The 17,542-nt window shown below is 37.2% G+C and overlaps 1 protein-coding gene across 3 annotated transcripts in view; it reads right to left on the bottom strand.

The window, feature by feature from the left end:
• The window catches only part of ICA1 (islet cell autoantigen 1), a 74,900-nt gene that overhangs the window by 38,479 nt on the left and 18,879 nt on the right, over window positions 1–17,542 (bottom strand). For all 3 annotated transcript variants that reach the window (XM_082044459.1, XM_082044460.1, XM_082044458.1), the window contains exons 4-6: window positions 16,509–16,581; window positions 14,852–14,975; window positions 12,434–12,632 (exon numbers count right to left, since the gene is read on the bottom strand). In XM_082044459.1, the coding sequence (XP_081900585.1) occupies window positions 12,434–12,632; window positions 14,852–14,975; window positions 16,509–16,581 (396 nt within the window). The remainder of the gene's footprint in view (window positions 1–12,433; window positions 12,633–14,851; window positions 14,976–16,508; window positions 16,582–17,542) is intronic.

Genomic DNA, 17,542 nt, shown 5'->3' with positions numbered 1-17,542 from the left:
TTGAATCGTTTAGGAAGAAGTATATATAACTATTTTTTTCTCCTCTATTTTATTTTTAAGAGGGTAGTTTGCTAAAAATAACTATTGTTGGAGCAGCTCTACTACTGGGTTAGATAATCAGAATAAGTCCATCAATTAAAGATACTCTAAATTTATATGCCAAAAGTCTTCCTGCCATTCAATCAACAAGATATTCTAACTGAAGATGTCTCAAGAGAATGTGGGTTTTTTCCTTGTCTGTTCAACTTTTTTTTTTGCCTTGTATTTGACATATTTTCCTCCCTACTACCACTACTATGGTAATGCAAGGACCCAGATCCAAACGTGTCTTCACAGCAGCAAAAGTTTGTTACATCCAAATCAAATTTCTTTGAGACATGAAAACAATCTGTGGCAAGCAGTATTGCTCTTTGTGTTAAATAATACCTTTCTCAACAGCTGCCCTGCAGCAATAGGAGTTGACTTCCTCCTCCATTATTAAAAAATAATTTAGTTCCTTCAAAGGAGGAAAAAAAAAGGGGGGGGGGGGGTGTGAAAGGTGCAGCCCAATAGCAACAGAAGATCTCTGAAGTTTTTTTTAAGGAATTACTAGGAATTAAGGAGATATTTTCCTCCTCCTTCCTGATTTCTGCCCAGCTAGCATGGCCCAGTGCAGGCAGACACAGCACATCATTTGGTGAGAGCACAGCCTCTGTGGAATCCTTTCCACTTTCCCAGCAGCTGGACACAGCCCTGATCAAAGTTACATTTCTCAGCACAATCCAGCAAGTTCATCCAGCCAAAAAACAGACAACAAAATCTTTAGCTTTAAGCCTCACAACAGCTTTCACAAACAGAGCAGCACAGTGCAGTTCCAGAATATGAATCCAATTGTTCTAACAGCAATGAGTTCATTGCAATAAAACATAAAATGGAATATAGACAGAAAATACACCAGCTTTTAAAAACATTCTATCAAATACAGGATGCAACCAACTCTCAAATGTGTGAATTGCTTTCATAACTCCAACCACTATTTACTGTAAAATGAAGGGAAGTCTGTTAAGAAGCTAATAGCAGCAGTCTCAAAGTCATCACTGAAATTAAGATCACAGCATAACATAAATATCAGGCAAAGCAAAAAAAATTACCAAGTTGTCCCTTCTTAAAGGATTCAAGAGCCTCTGAGTCCACAGCTCTAGCAATGGAGAAGATACGTTACTTTTCTGCAGCTTAACTAAGCTGTTTTAAAAATGATTTTGAATTAAACAGATGGTGAGCATGTTTACACACGACTTATTTCAAATTAAGATTAATTTACTTGAGTTTAATCTGGGTGAAATACATTTCTAAGCTAAACTGACAGATGCTATTCTCAAAACGCAGTAAGTGTTTACACAGAGTTCTGCACCAGTTCACTTAGGCACCACTTTTCAGAAAAGCAGCCTCTCTGCATAGCTGTGCACCTTCCCCAGGTAAAGGGCTGTGTGTACTCCTGGCTCTTCCTTTCCAAAAATCTTCTTCCCCTTCTCTTCAAATAGATAGCGTCATGCTCCTTTCATGTTACCTACCAACCTCCCTACCTCCTGCCCACGCAGAAATCAAACAGACCCAAATGAATGCATCCACACTGCAGGCAGGGCAGGGCAGGGCAGGACCCAACCTTTGCAGCTATGACCCAGCTGACACCACTGCTGGCCACATGAGGCTTCTCCTCTACTTTTCTCCAGCATAAAGACAAACTACTTATGGTTAATATGTTTACCTTCAAGTGGTGTCAAAGGAGACAGTTGTCATGCAGGCAGATATGACAGCCGAGAGCGCACAGCCTCTTCTACCTCATCCACGTTGGGTCTTCACAGGAATAAACTGTGTATGAGAGCAGCTCTACTCCTCAGAGATTACACCTTCTGGCTACTCCCTTATTATCAGCCAGCACAGAACATAACATGCTCCTCAAGCTACTGAGATGGAAAGGTTTCTCACAGGAATTAAATTCATTTTTACAGCTTGGATCAATATGCAAATTATTTTTGAAAGGGAACAAATGTGAAATGAAAATCTAAGTGATGAGAAGGCAATAAATACATAGCTTCTAGCCTTGCTAGGACTGCTTTTTTCTGCTTCAAGAAGCCTAGATACACACCTCACCTTTCTGTTGGTAACAAGTTTCAGTATTAGTCAGACCCAGGATGTGTGCTTTACTAGGCCAAAAGGGAAAAAAACCCCATGTTGACACTAATACAGACCTTGGTGCAAGGACATACAAAGAAAATAACTACCAATGATTTTTCTGTTCTTGTGACCAGGAGACTCAACGTGCAACCAGGACAACATTCACCTAAGTAGCATTACTACAGAGTTTTGGGATAGACTTCTACATTACAAGCCCCAAAGGTAGTTCTAGTCACGAACATACATATGTCAGTCTGCAGTTGTAATTACCACAACACACTTGGCCCTACACTATGCTCAACTGCAAATGGGCACACATTTTTGTGCATGAACTTATACCCTCTTTAGGACAGAGTTTGGTCCTGATAACCTAATATGTCTCCCCTCCTTAAATGACTATGAGGAAGTTGATAAAAACCAACAGTTCTTTGCACAGATGCAAATAACTGTATGTAGTCTAAAAACAGAGTCGCATTTTGTTAACATGATGAAAGGCTGCAAGTTGCCAAAACTAGTTGCAAAGATTTGTTAGCAAGAAGCAGGCTGACCAAAATAAATGGCAAAAGCAAAGATATGAGCTTTCAGGTCTGAAAGATCATGTTCAGCTCTGAATCAGAAGTAACCTGGACTTAAGAGAGAAAAATGCTGAGAATTGCTCTCAGTTTATCATAATTCAATTGTGTTAATCATATTAGACAACCTGAGAGCAAAAAGATGGTTGGCACACATGGTGCAGGGAGGGATGCTGGCAAGTGGAGAGCAATTAGACAGCGAGCCCCTGCAGGAAATGGAGACAGGTAATTACTACCTTTGAACACTGAAAGACCAGAGGGGCGATGTAAAGAAACCAGTAATATAGCACAAACCTAATCTCTCTACCATGTCCATGATTTTATTCATCTAGTAATTACACAGTTCATTTTATCTCATTTACTGAAGATATTTTGCAGGTCTTCTTGAATCCCTTATGTGGAATGTCCTTGTAGTTAGAAAATGTCATTTATATTTTTCATTTCTGTCATCCATATTGAATTCTTCAGGGCCCGAGCAAGATTGTTACTTGACCCGGGGTTCCTCCTGAGTAGGCAGATTTGGGGACTCAATAAACTGGAATTAGGTAAAGGGATGTGAAAATCTCAAGTTCAGGTGCAGTAACATTTTCCCCAGTGAACGCACCATAAAACAGTAAACTGGCCTGCAAGATTCTCTGGCCATTGTGAAAGGTGGTGGGATGGGTGGATGTACCAAGTGCCAGGGAATGCCACTGACATATATGCTGCAAATCATATCTGGATGTGACACAAACACTCCAAGAAAGATACCTGTAACAAGGTCACCATGATGACCTATATTTAGTCCCCAGATGCTCTCACTGTCCTGAGTGCAAAGCCACTCTGCCTACTGTGCTAACTCACAAATCCTATAATTGAGGTTTTAGATTTTGTTTTCTATTTAACCTCTTCTGGCACAGAATATGAAGTGGCCTCCACTAATCATTGTCATTCATTTGTAACACAATGTCTTTTGTACATAATCCTGTGGGTTTTTATTGCTCCAGTTTGCCAGTGATTAACACAATTAAGTTACATGATATTACCTGAACTGAACATGCTGTTAAATAGAAAAATAAATACACGATGATTAGTAAGTTTCCTGTTTGGCATTTAATACATCAATAAGTATGTCTTATTTCCCTCAAAACAATTTTATTATATTTTGTCCAGATACAAACTCAGAAAGATTGTACTTATGAAAAAAAACCCACATCTTTCTGTAGTGCTCTTCAGACTTCATGGTTTGCTATCACAGAAGAAATAATATTTTAAATCTAAGCACAGTTCAGGTAGAATATCCCAGAGATGAAATGGGGCATATTAGCCATTTTTCTGGTTAGAACAGTACCTTTTTTTTTTTTTTTTTAAATCCTATCCTCAATTTGCTTTCAGTAAGTGAAGGAGAAAAATCAAACATAGCATCTTTGTAATCATTCAGAGCCTATGTAGTACTGAACAGCAAAGGCCTTATGAAGTAAAAGCAGATGGACTACATTATGTACATGCCCAGGCATTTTAGGAAAGTATAAGAAGAATTCCTGGGCAATGGCGACCATAGAAAAACTTGGTTTTCTTGTGTAAACAATGTTTTCCCCAACAGCTGTATTCCCCTTCCTGTTTATTCTTCTCTCCTGCAGAATTCTCTCAGTTTGGTCACATCTGTATTTCATTTATTTTTAAAAAATATTTCTTTAGCTATCCTCCTAGCCTTTTCAGATTATTAAGGCTGTGGGAATTTTCCAAATCTCAAATCTCTTTTCACAACCTATTCTGTTTACATTTTTACACTTCATTTAGGTTCTGAATACACATAATGATCCACATGGGTTAGGGGCTTTGCCCACACAGACCAGTTTGCAGTGTTAGAGTCTTCATACGAGCAACAGAAATTGTCTAGGCAATCATCTTTATCATATTTTCTTTCTGATTTTAAGACCAAAACACAGCAGAATTATTAAGTGAAAACAGTGGTCAGTTGTTCCTTTTTTTTTTTTTTTTTTTACATTTCAATACTACATTTAATGCTTACACATTTTTATAATTATTAGACATGAGAAAAATTCTTGGAGTTTAATATTTGTCACGTGAAATTTGAGAGTCCCTTTTTAATATTGGGGTAATAACAATTATTACATTAAACTCGGACTTAACATTACTACTGATTTAAATCACTGATTTTTAAAAATAAATTTGTTTATTCTATTGAAACATTACAATTTCTGCTAATTATGTGAACACAATTTTTTTGGATGTGTCTGCCTGCCTTTTCTTGAAATAAATAGAAGTCTGAAACTACATGGCAATTAAACTAATTCTACCTTATTTTGATTTCAGCTAGGTTACACAAAACAAATTTATTAAAAAATATATTGTATTTGTAGTCTAGGACTTCATTTTACTCTATTTTTCAGCCACTTTGCCGAATCTCACCTCAGACCCTTCTTTCTTAAAAATAACTGAACAGACGATGAACCATATCTCAAGGGCAAGCATCAGTCTCTGGGAGCAACTATATCCTACATGCAATACCTCTCAAGATGATGTAATCTGTTCCAAGAAGCCTGCTTCTATTTTTAAATGGCACAGGCTTATTATGCTTTTAAAAGGACATCTCTATCACAAATTGTTACTTTGCTTTTAACCCAGTAACAATCATCAGTGACAATATACATGAAATGGCTTCAGAAAATCATTAATTTTATCTAATTGTCTACCCTGATTCTTACAAATGGTACTTGAAATGGTAATTTAAACTTTTAAGACTATAAAATGTTTACACTGTGAAAAACATCTCTGCTCACGGTCACGTTTTCAGAAAAGGTGCATCTTTCACAACTGCCTTAAAATGCTTGAGTATTTTGTATGTAAAGTATCTTGGAATGTTTCGGATTCTCCACTCAATGTCACTGAATTTGACATTGGAGAACCTCGAAAAAACATTACGGCAGAAACTGCACAGAGAAAACAGGCTCAGCACTGAAACTCCATGTGCTTTTACAAGGAGAGACAGTAATGACAAAGGAAAACCTACAATTTTGTATAATGAGCACTTTTTTGTGCGTTTTGTTTTTCAGTACCATAATTTCCAGGTAAACAATTAAATTTAACATTTCCAAGACCATATGCTTTCATATTAAAACAGAAACGCATAAACATTTTCTTACTGCTATTCCCTACCAGAATGAAACCAAACATACTCTTGGCACAGGCATGTCACAAAGATGATATGTGTAGGTGTTGCTTATCACCACATTGTAGGAGCATGCTGTTATCTCTTTGTCTCTGCCATCACGCTGCTACACTAAGATGCGGATCTCAGAGCACAGTGTAACACTGTCTTTCTAATTTTAGAGTACACAGCTTTCTGGCAGTGAGTATTATTGGATCTCCTGGAATCTCACCTCTTCATCTAATGAGCAGCAGCAATCCAAATCAGCAAACAGATTTGGGGGAGCTTTTTTTATTGAAGGAAGATTTTGAATGAAGAGTGATAAAGACGGACTATCAAATTGATAAATTTTTACCACCTCACATTCCTTACAGGTATTGTGAAAGCCAGCATTATTTTTGGCATTGTAGTGCCACACACCTCATATCTAATGTGTAGTCTACTAAAGCTACACAGATCTTTCTGACATTTCCAGAGCACAACAATCATCTGCTCTCTCACAAGCAAAGACCTGTGTTACGTCACCTAAAGGCAAATGCACTTTAAGTTTTCCAGACAAAGTTTACCTTGGAATTTAATGTGGAAGTATCACTTAAAGAGACAACTGCTGTCTACAACTTTTTGTTTTCCTTTTTATTTTATTTTTTTTTAAACAAAGTTGGTAAACAGTGCCTGCCATGGCTGGCTCTGAACATCAATCACTTAATCCACTATTTGTAACTGTGGCAGCTGAGAGTCTATTGATTGCACCGCTGTGACTGCAAGCGCCAAAGACATTTTATTTTGAGATGTTGGTATACTTTGCTGCTTGGAAGACCAAAAGACTTTCCAGCTCAATATCATCTGCAGATGTAATTACCATTAGAACATTTCCTTTTGGTTGACTTTTTAATAACTGAACTAGAACATCACCAATAACCACAAGACTTCTAACAGTGTCACCCTCAACTGAATTATATTTATTGGATGTAAAAAAACCACTTGGAAAACATATTACAAAAGTGCAATTGTGTCCTGGCAGGAAAGAGAGTTTAGTTGATCTTTAAGGTATTTTTCATCTTTATATTTTATGATCCTTTGAAACTTTGTTTACTGTCCCTCAGCCAATGTTCTCAGCTCTCAGTTTCTGAGAGTTCTTATTTTTCTAGCAAAGTTAAGTTCATTTTTTCCAGTAGTCACTCATAAGGAACTGGCACAATCTAGATCTGCAAGTTTTTTGTGCTAATCTAATAACTTGATTATAAATGTAAAATAACAAAAAGAAAATCTGTAATATTATTTATAAACCTGGGTCGTTTACTTACTCTTCAGTCTGTTATAGCCTCTTAAATGCCTATACATTTCCTTTTTTTTTTTTTTTTAAACCAGGAACTGAAATTAAGTTTACAAGGATGACAACTGGCAAGTCTGCTCTTCAAAGACCACAGCTCAGCATGATACTTGTTTTTTTTCTCTTTTCCCAGGTTTTTGCATTTTCTCAGCTCTCCAAGATTTTTCAAATAAAACAGAAGATTAAAAAAGATAAAAAATCCTCAGCACATTGTTATAGCGCCTCCAGGTTTGCAGGGCTGTTTTCAGATGATGTTAATGGATGTGGGTACAAGGAGAGTAGCAGATGACATGGTAACACCCTACAGCCCCTTCACCATCACACAAGCCAAAATGCAGTCACACCAGGTAGTGCCTGTAGGCAAGGGGACAGCAGGGGAACAGAGATGTAGGTCCCAAGCCTTCCCCATAAGTCTGCAGCAGGTGTATCTTATCCACACTTGCAGAGTACTATCTTTACAATAAATACATCTACCTCAGTGTTTCCCTTCTGACCTTTTAATCAATGCATTTATTTAGACCTTAATTACTCCCCAGCTGTCCACACAAGCTTTACCTTTAATTTCTTAGAAGATATTTAACAGGCCACTTCCATAGATCAGCCACTCCCCACATTAATACATTTATAAAAATAACAGTTTATTGTTATATCATTACGAGTTCTTGTTGAACCTTCCTTTTTCTCACTGCCTTTCCTCTTGCCAGATTTATCTTTAAAATGCCATTTAAGGGCATTAATTTTGTTTCAGGCATACAGAGTGTGCTACAGCCAGGAAGAACTCGAGATAAACTGCCCAAACAACTCAGCTACAAGCTGGCAAGTTTCTCACCAGCTGCATGCAAAGTAACAGCTAAAGGTCAAGGGGCCTACAATCATTTAGGATCTTTTGGGGAATATTCCAACAATTCTCTCCTGTAGTAGGATCTATTCCACTCCCTTAGCACCACTGAAGTAGTTCAGCACTCTGTACTTTGGGTAGGGCCTTTCTAACCTTCCAGAAGAAGGAGGACCAACACAAACCATGCTACTCTTCCTCCTCCCAGATCCCATGCAAATACATTGATCAAAACCCAACTCTTTTTCCAGACAGTACCCCATCTAATACATACTGTTTTACAAACTCAGATATTTATTGCTGTAATAGCCATGTTTCATAGGGACAGATACGGGACTTGCACTGTTTTCCAAGCAGATGAATCTCATAGCATTTACAAAGTTCTGCTGCAATCAGCCCATACATCACTTCTCACCCTTACACAGCTTCAACCTCCTCTTTCTCCCATCTGAGCCTTGTTTGGTTCATACAGAAGCAGAGACCCTAGGAAAGCAGCTTTGGCAAAGCAGAGCGAGCCAGACATCAGGGAATAACAGAGCCCAGCCCTCCATGGACCCAGTTCTCAGTACAGAGCTGCAACGCAGCTTGTCTTAGGGATCCCAACACAGCCCCTGGGTATTCACAAAGATGATCCGGCTTTGGTTCAAGCCCCAGAATAAAGGGGAAGCAGAGGACTGGAAGAATGATAGAAGGGAGAAACAAACATAGAAGGGATTCATTTCCTCTGTCAATGAAGCATGATATACGTTCTGCCATGTCACAGATGTAACTTTGCTTATAGTTTGCTTAAAGTTCAGCATGATAATTTTTCTGGCTATCACTTTTTACCTATTATGGGTGGCACTGTAATGTCTAGGCTTGATGAGAAAGTCTACATTGCACTGTACAAGCATCTGAGACAGCTTAGCTAAGTAAAATGGAACAGCAGAGCCTCTTGAGTGTTCTTCAGGCTGCACACAGAGGCTGCTGCCTGGTGGCACAGCCTGTCTGCACATCAGCATTTCCTTCTCAGGAAATACATGGAAAAGTGCAACTTTTTCAGAGTTGGAAGAAGGACACCGGGAGACTATCAGCACTCAAGCAATTTCTTCTATATTTTTACAACATCACGGCAGAGCTCATGCTACAGGGTACAGTCACCAGACAGACAAAACTGTCTGGATTTAAGAACCTTAAAAACTTGATCGGTGCTGGAGAATTTGGTAAAGGGCTATTAACTCATTCAAATTATTTTAAATATCACAGCATTGCCAAGATGCTGTTCAGATTCTCTCAAGCAACACTTCAAACTTGGAACTTCGGATGGAAGACCTCTATAGGTGGAGCAGCACTGGAGCGTTCATAAAAACTGGTCATTAAAAAAAAAAAAAAAAAAAGAACAAATGAAGGTATATAGCATTTATAGAAATCTGCAGGGAAAAGCAAATACTTCACCTGTTTCCTTGTTTTTACTCCAGTAGCTACAATCACATTGATATTGTCAAACAACGACGTCAAAAGCTTGTTCTGCAGTATTCTGGGACACTTTGAAAGTGGTAGTATTGCTGGGTCTTGCATATTTAGACTGATGCCTTGAGAACAGCATTAGAAAATTATTTCAAGTACCTCATTGTTTTGAAAGAGAGCTACAAAAATGCCAATGTTTTAACTCAGATTTTATCAGCTCTGAAAATACTCAACTATTGATCTTTTAGCCTGAGCTATTCTGACGGAATGAAAAACCCATCTGGATTGATTTAGCTTTGGTCTCCAAAACCAAGTACCACATCTGTATACATAATGATACACTTAGGATTACATTATAAAAGGCTACACACTTGAAAAACAGTCCTACAACCAAGTGATATAAATACTGCTAATGCACTAGGTGCATTAGAGATCACTAAACCAGCACTGTTTACTTGAAATAAAAAAGATGTTTACTGAAGTAATACTTAGGATTTTTATAACCACAATTCTGAAGAAAACTTTCTTTCAAGTGCTCTGATGCGATCAGCTTCATTAACTACTTGTTGATGTATCACTAGATACGCAGCTCCAGATCAAATACTTCCTCTGGCGATGGTATGTTTTAGAACCAAAAACCTTACATCAGTAATTATGATAGCTTTCGCAACACAAAACTAGCATGACTTCTTAAACTGCTGTTACGGATCCAAAAGTAAGTCCTAAAAGCCCAGCATTACACTGCCACACTATGGCAAAATTAAGATCTGCAAGCAAGAATGGAACAAAAAGACAACTCCTCTACTTTAATTACTTTAATTGTTTACGACTACGATATCCACCATTACTTTTGTTTGCCTACTACATTTGTAGAGCACTAAGAACAAGCTGTTGGTCTTGTTCAGCAACAGCTATTTAAGCTTGAAGATTTTATTTTTGTAATGCTTTGTTTTTCCAAAATAAAAAAGAAAAAGTTTACTTCCTACAAGTGTTAAAATCTTCAAAAGACCAGTTTGATATGGCTGTTGCACAGATCACATATGTAGGGAAGCGGATACCAAGGGTATTTCTTTACTTTGTTGGCTACAAAATATAGAGCTTTTTGTTCTTTGCATTACAATGTGATCTGAAAGGTTTTTAGCAGACAGTCAGAGGAAAGAAAGGTTCAAAAGACCTTCTCCAAGCTTTTTTTTTTTTAACTATTTGAGGTAACACTTCAGGACTTTAGAATCTACACTCATTATTTCTTTACGTCAGAATATAACTCCTTTCAGACCTAGAAATATTTCACAATACTTAGTATTTCCACATTTTTACTAAGTTTTGTGAGAGTTGTTTTTTTTTTTTTTTAATCTTATTTTTGCTGACCTTGAAGCACAGCAACCCAAAATGGCTGAAATTTCACAGCAGCTCACTGTACAACGCATACATTTTAATTACTTTCCATTTATATAATTTATACCTTCTATACAATTTGTTTTGCAAGAAAGCTATAAATCAATTTTGTATCACCATTACCAGTACTGGTTTATTCATTTTGACATTCAATTTTTTAAGTGTTTTTTCTAATAAATCAAACGCTTTATATAAGCAATTGGCTGAGGCCAAGATTTTACCAATTATTTTACCTGCAAGAACTTGCCATTATAAACATTTCCCACAAGGCATAATAAAATACACGTCTGGTGCCACAAGACTTACAGGAATATCCTGTACTGACACATTAAATAAAGATTAGATGACTAGCTGGGGTTTCATTTATTCTGCCCCTTGCTTAATTGCTATTGTCACCACTTCAGTTTACAAAAAATGGCATAGCCTCAATGCATGCCAGTCCTTTCCTGCTAGGACGGTTTATTCAGACTTTTAAAATCCTGAACTAAGTAGCACTTCCAGTCACAGAATTCTTAAGCCATCAATGAACAGGGATCCTCTTTTGTACATTACCTATCTCTAAGTTACACGCACACACATATATGCGTGTACACTTGAGTATAATTTCTGTTATAAGGCCTCTGCTTTCAATTATCACACAATTTTTGTAAATTCTTTTACTGCCTTTAGTCAAAGCACAAGCCATTGCTTTATACCTAAGGTCCTAATGTCTCCTAAGAGTCAAGATTTTTAAACAGTGAACTGTGAACATTATAGACTTTCACAAAATCGGCTCTAGAGCCTCACTAGCAAATGTGAATTTCTCATGAGCATTCCTGAACTGAACGGGTCAGAATCAGTCCAAATAAATTCTATACTCGCACCTGGTAGCAAGTCTGCAGACTGCCACCTCGGACTTGTGATTTTTGGAAGCTCTTTGGGAAAGGAGCGTTATAGAAAATTTGAGTGACAGTGAATGAAGACAATTAATGGAGGGTGCATTCCTCAACAAATTTAGCATTTAGCAGTTGCCCAAGAGTCATGAAAAAGGAACTTAAAAATCAATTCCAAATTTGCAACTCCTCTCCAAAATCCAACAATAGCCCATTTTGAAAATGTTCGTCTTTAAGTGCACCCAAAAACTTAGCAGCAGAGACTACAGCATTTCTGTTATTCTGCTCTTTTTAGTTGCAAAAATCCATTTTCTCTTCCCTGTCTGACAGCAGACATGTTTTCTTCCATGATCATTTAAGTATCACAGCTAAGTATTTAAAAGTAGATAACCTTCTTCAAAAATATATATTATTTAAATGATAAAGATTTAGGCTGAAGTTGAGTAGACTACTGAAAAAATCTTGTTGTTTACGATGGTATATTTCCTTATAGCCCACTCTATGAAGGATAGGTATTTCCACATCAGATTAATTGGAGTTCTGTCACATGGAAAAGATTTGTTATGATAAATGGCATCCTTAGTGCTGCTGAATTATGTCTTCCTCAGAAGAATCAAAACCACACTTCACCGTCATTCATAAGGCATCCCCTTTTAGGAACTACAGGAAACTTCATACCTTCCTGAACTTTTCCATCTGCTTATAAAGATCTGGATCCAGCTCCTGAGACACATCTTTCATCCAGAGTAGAGCTCCTCTGTATTCAGTCCGATACTGTTCCATTCGGTTCACTGTCAGCCATGTGTCTGAGATGGCCTGGTATCTGAAAGTCTCTACTTCTTGATGTAATCGACTCAACGGAGCACGCAGTGCTAGTCTGGGGAAAGGCACAAAGGAAAGAATGGAAGGAGAGGAACACGTTAAAGAAGTTGTTCCACAAACACAGACATTAATACAAATACAGACACTTTACTAGCAACCAAAAAAACATACACAGCCAAAACAGTTCACTTAAGTGCTACTGTGTGTTCAGACAGTTCTGCAGTTGCTTTGGGGTACACATGAATACCATAATTTCGCATGAATATTGTGTTTGCAACTTTCCTATTCAAGACCTTTCATTTACACGAGTGGAAAAGAAGCCTTTTCTAATGTGAATATGTATTTTAGTCAGCCAAGCTGCTTGTACATACGGTATTAACATGCCTCTTTGCAAGCTGCATTTAACAACTCTAAAAATCTACCTGAGGCACCTTATTACTGGATACATACCATGGATGTATCAGGATTATCATGTTAAACCCCAGAAAAGCATTTCCATTAGCTTTTTAATCTTCAAATGTACATGTAAATAAAGATATCATCTGTCAAGCAGATAATGATCTGATTTTTTTCCTCCTTTTTTTTTTTTTTTTTTCTTTTTTCTTAAGGAATCTGAACAATTCCTTAGAAAGATATTTATTTTTTGGAAGGATTTAGGCATTTTCTTAAATATTTCTTCCAGCAACTACACTTCAGAAAGGCAGCAGGGGACACTGTTGTCCTCCCTGTGGCAACACTTCGGTTCCTAATGGGACCTCAGAACTAGAGAGCATTACTCCAACTTTACTTTGCTTCTTCCTGCTGCTTCTGCTTTCCTCTTGGTTGCCAGAAGCCACCTCACTGGAATGGGTTCAATCAGTTTTACACCAGCATAGAGTTAGTTTAATGTGCTACTTAGCATCTTCCTAATCATAAGAGAATTTCTAATTTCAGGTCCAGTAACCAGCAAATTGTGCCTTCTTGATCTCCAGCTACTGAGCCAGCTTTTGGCATGCAATATAAATAAGAGCAGTCTCAACTTCAGTGTGAGCTTGAGGATGGCTCAAGAGAAGGACAAACAACTGGTATTATTTTTATGTGTATTTATTTAAAAAGATACCTTAGAAATGCACTGAGTAAGAGATAAATGTGAACTTGTTATTGTGGCTTTTTTTCCCCACTTTTTTTCTCATTCTACAAATATTTACCCAGCCATTCACAGGAAAATGCAGTTTATGTAGCCATATCATACAGTGATATTCTATAAACAGTTAAGCTTTATAAAGAAGCAAATCATCAGAGCTTTTTCTCAAAGGTGCCTTACATGTGTTTTAAAGATCCCACTCATAGCTGTTACTGGATGTGCTAATGACCAAACCCTAGCCCAAGATAAACATATAAAATTCTCGGTGCTCTGTATGCAATGTTTTATTTTGAGCCAAACAGCTGCACTGTTAAGCTAAAGCTGGAAAGTATCACAGTAATTAAAAGCCCCAAAAAATCCTGCAGAATATAACGGAACAGCATTTTCCCTTGCAAATGAGGGTGACTTTCAAACTTTCATAGCCCCAATACAGTTTAAAAAAACGTCATAATACCCATAATGCTTTCAAGTACTGTTACTTTTAAACACCTAAAGCAAACACACAGTCAGTGAGACATCCAAGGCTCTGGGTAACAACATGTGTTTGTGTGTATATGTGTCCCTCTGTATTCCTTAGCTTTTACTGATTTGCTCCTTCCCAACCTACATAAGGTCGGTGGGGATCTAGGATCTTCTGGGGACTTCATGGTGTAAGGTTAAAGGAGAAAATGGCATTCAGACTCCTCCCTTCTCCTCTGTCTGCTTGAGGCATGAGACTCCACAGATCAGAAAATGGTATTCCCTTACCCATTTCCCTGCCTTCCCAGGGCCCAGCACCTCCACAATGGGCCTGATGTAGCATTTCTCTGCAGAGTGAGAAGTGCCACCAAGCAGGAGAAGGACCTGACATCAGCTCCTTTACATCAGGCCACGCGGATGTGCCTGTGCAGCTTTAGAACTGCTGAGCTGAACAAGCAACAAGTGAGGAGCTGGAGATACACACACCTAGCAGGTCCCTAAGACAAAAAACAGGATCAGGAAAAACTACACAGAACAAGCCAGTAATATTGCCAATACTACAGCAGGTTTGGTCAGTAATAACTTCCATATCACTTGGTTCCTCACACTTTTCAAATGACGAAATGACCTATGCCAATGGTGAATCATTATCATGTACTTTGTAAATCAGACAGTAATTCTGACGCATGTACCTTTGCTGAGAAGAAAAGCGGAGGGCCTTTCCTGTGGCTTTCATCATTTTTCCTGCTCTCGTTTTATCCTGAGAACCCTGTGATCGAAGAAATTTCCCCAATTCACTTTCTTCCTGAGACAGAACTAGCGAAAAATAAATGAGTGGTCAAACACGTTATTTAATAGGTTTCTAACAGCTTTAAAACTCACCTAATATCAAACAGGCTAAGTTGCTCTAAAGCCAAGCAGCACAGAAAAAAAAACATGGAATTCCTGCTTTTATCAAACAGAAGATCTGATCCACTGGAGACATTTTTTTGATGGGTTTGCTCTACTCAACAAGAATCACAAAATTTCATTGTTGCTGAAAGACATCAGGATAAACATGCTATTTCTTTCTTGAACAAAATAATTAGATTGCTTAGATTACATAAAGGGCCCAATCTTGCTTATAGTAACTTTTAGTTATGTTTTGCTTTTTCAATAATTTTTTACCACCAGGACTGCCTCAGCTAATTTTGGCAGAATAATACTTTAACTAAAGCAGTTCTGAGTTACACTACCCAAAGCTTGTTCACTTTCTTTTCTCTTGCTCTCTATTTTTCATGCTTGGCTAGAGAACTGAATTTTTTGTAAGAAAAGATATAGTACTTAAATTTAGAGAACATTCAGTTTGAAATTACTTGCATGATTACTTCGCAACTTCGACACTCTACACAATTCAAACACTATTTTTAATTTGTATTTAAAATATCTGAATATTCTTAATATTTCTATTTGAAATTAACTGATTGTTTTTTAAACAAGAAGGTGAAGAAAAATAGAAGTGTTTTTACACTGACTTGTTGACTACTTCCAAACAGGGACCATGAGTCTTCATGACCTCACATCCTTACAGAAACATCTCATCTTGGCCTCATCTATTAGTCTTCCAAAGCGGCTGTCTCCTACAGTACCAATTTCTTCCCACTATTTCTAACTCTCTTTAGACAGGCAAAAGAAAAAGGAAAGACTGAAGAAAATATGGATAACATTACACAAAAGAAAGTAAATTGAAATATGTCTCCAAAGGTGGATTATCTTTTCCAGGCCAGAAGTCACAGCAGCAGGGAATCAAACAACACTGATAACAGAGAACATTTAAGGGTCCTTTAATGCAACCTGCTGCTTGAAACTTCCCAGATGAGGTCCCTGTCTCTTACTGCCACTAATTACTGTTGACCTGTTAAAGCCAAGTCAGCATTATCAAATTCATTGTAATAGCATGCATTACTTAATTCTAAAACTAGTAACAAGCCCAATATTCTTCATAGTCAAGACTGACTTAAAAGAAAAAATAAACTAGTTCGGAACAGAGGATTTTTAAGACAAGACACTTATGAATTTACACAAGCTAAGCAAGTAATAGGAAAAAACCAAACCAAAACAAAAAGCATACTTTCTCCTCTGATTATTGCTACCTATCACTGCATAATTTCAAACGTAAAACTTAAGAACTAGGAGATCTTCAAGCAAATAAGCAAGTCTGCCTTTAGCTGTCTGCAAGGAATGTTATCTTTATTAATATTATGATGAAACTAGTAGCTCCCCATTTTCATTTTTACTTTTTCACTTGTTCAATGATTCCGTAACGCAGACCTCTTTATCATTTTAACTACTGTATTTGATCATACTTACAACAAATCCTTTTTTGATATAGTTCAATTGCTTTCAGCAACTCCATACATGTTCTCTGAATCGAATGGAACAGCTGATATTGAAACAAAATAAAGAAAAAAGCACTCCATGAGCGTATGCAAGAAACATGATTAAAATACAAGAGCTTTTTTTTTTTTAGAAATTATTAGGAATGCCTATTTTCTTATTGAACAATGAGTAATCTTTCCAGCTTGAAAGTAATTTTTCCTTACCAGTTGTGCTTTACTTTCAATTGAGTTGTTCACTGAAACTACAGACCGATCATAACTTACAAAAGGAAAATAAAAACAAAAAAAATTTTGGAAACAGATCTATTCTAAGCAGCTGACAGTTAACCAAACTACTCGTGTTGTTTTTTTTTTTTAATTGATATCTTCGGATACATGTGAAGATGTACAAATCCTTGTTTCTAAAAAATTCACAGCAGAGCATGAAGTTACCAAAATGTCTATCACTTTTATCATGTGTGGCAATATGCATACTGAATTTTTAATACTGCAAAGTCCAGTGGAACATACTTGCATGGGTACGCCAACATAGAAAGTTATGGATTTAAACTGAATTTTTTACTGTCATAGTTCTATTTTTTTTCTAACCAACTTTATAAAGCAGCAGTTTCCAAAGGAATTAGAGGGAAAAAAAAACAGTCAGTCTTGACTAAGTTTGGAGGTTGTTTCTAGAAAACAAAAAAATTACTACTCCTTCTGCCTGTCTATCTAAAACCTCCAACATGTAACTCCAACATAAACTCCACTATATCAAGCATTACATAAATATAAGCAAAATGGACTACTGGCACAGTAACACTGCATCTACTTGACTTCCTGGACATTTACAGGGGTCTTGTTTTTTAAACTGAGAGCATGACTTGTGGTTGAGAAGCTGTTCAAGTAAAAACATGCTTATAGCATTTTATCTGGTAAACAGAAGTTTCCCTATTTCTAATCCCATCTAAGCTAAGAAAGCAACCTTCCTGATGAACCTGCAATACAGTAAGCCTGGAAGAACTCAGG

The sequence above is a fragment of the Streptopelia decaocto genome, assembly GCF_964273445.1.
Source record: "Streptopelia decaocto genome assembly, chromosome: 2".
Taxonomy (NCBI): domain Eukaryota; kingdom Metazoa; phylum Chordata; class Aves; order Columbiformes; family Columbidae; genus Streptopelia; species Streptopelia decaocto.
Note: the sequence above shows the minus strand (reverse complement) of the source record. Positions and strands in the feature narration are given on the sequence as shown.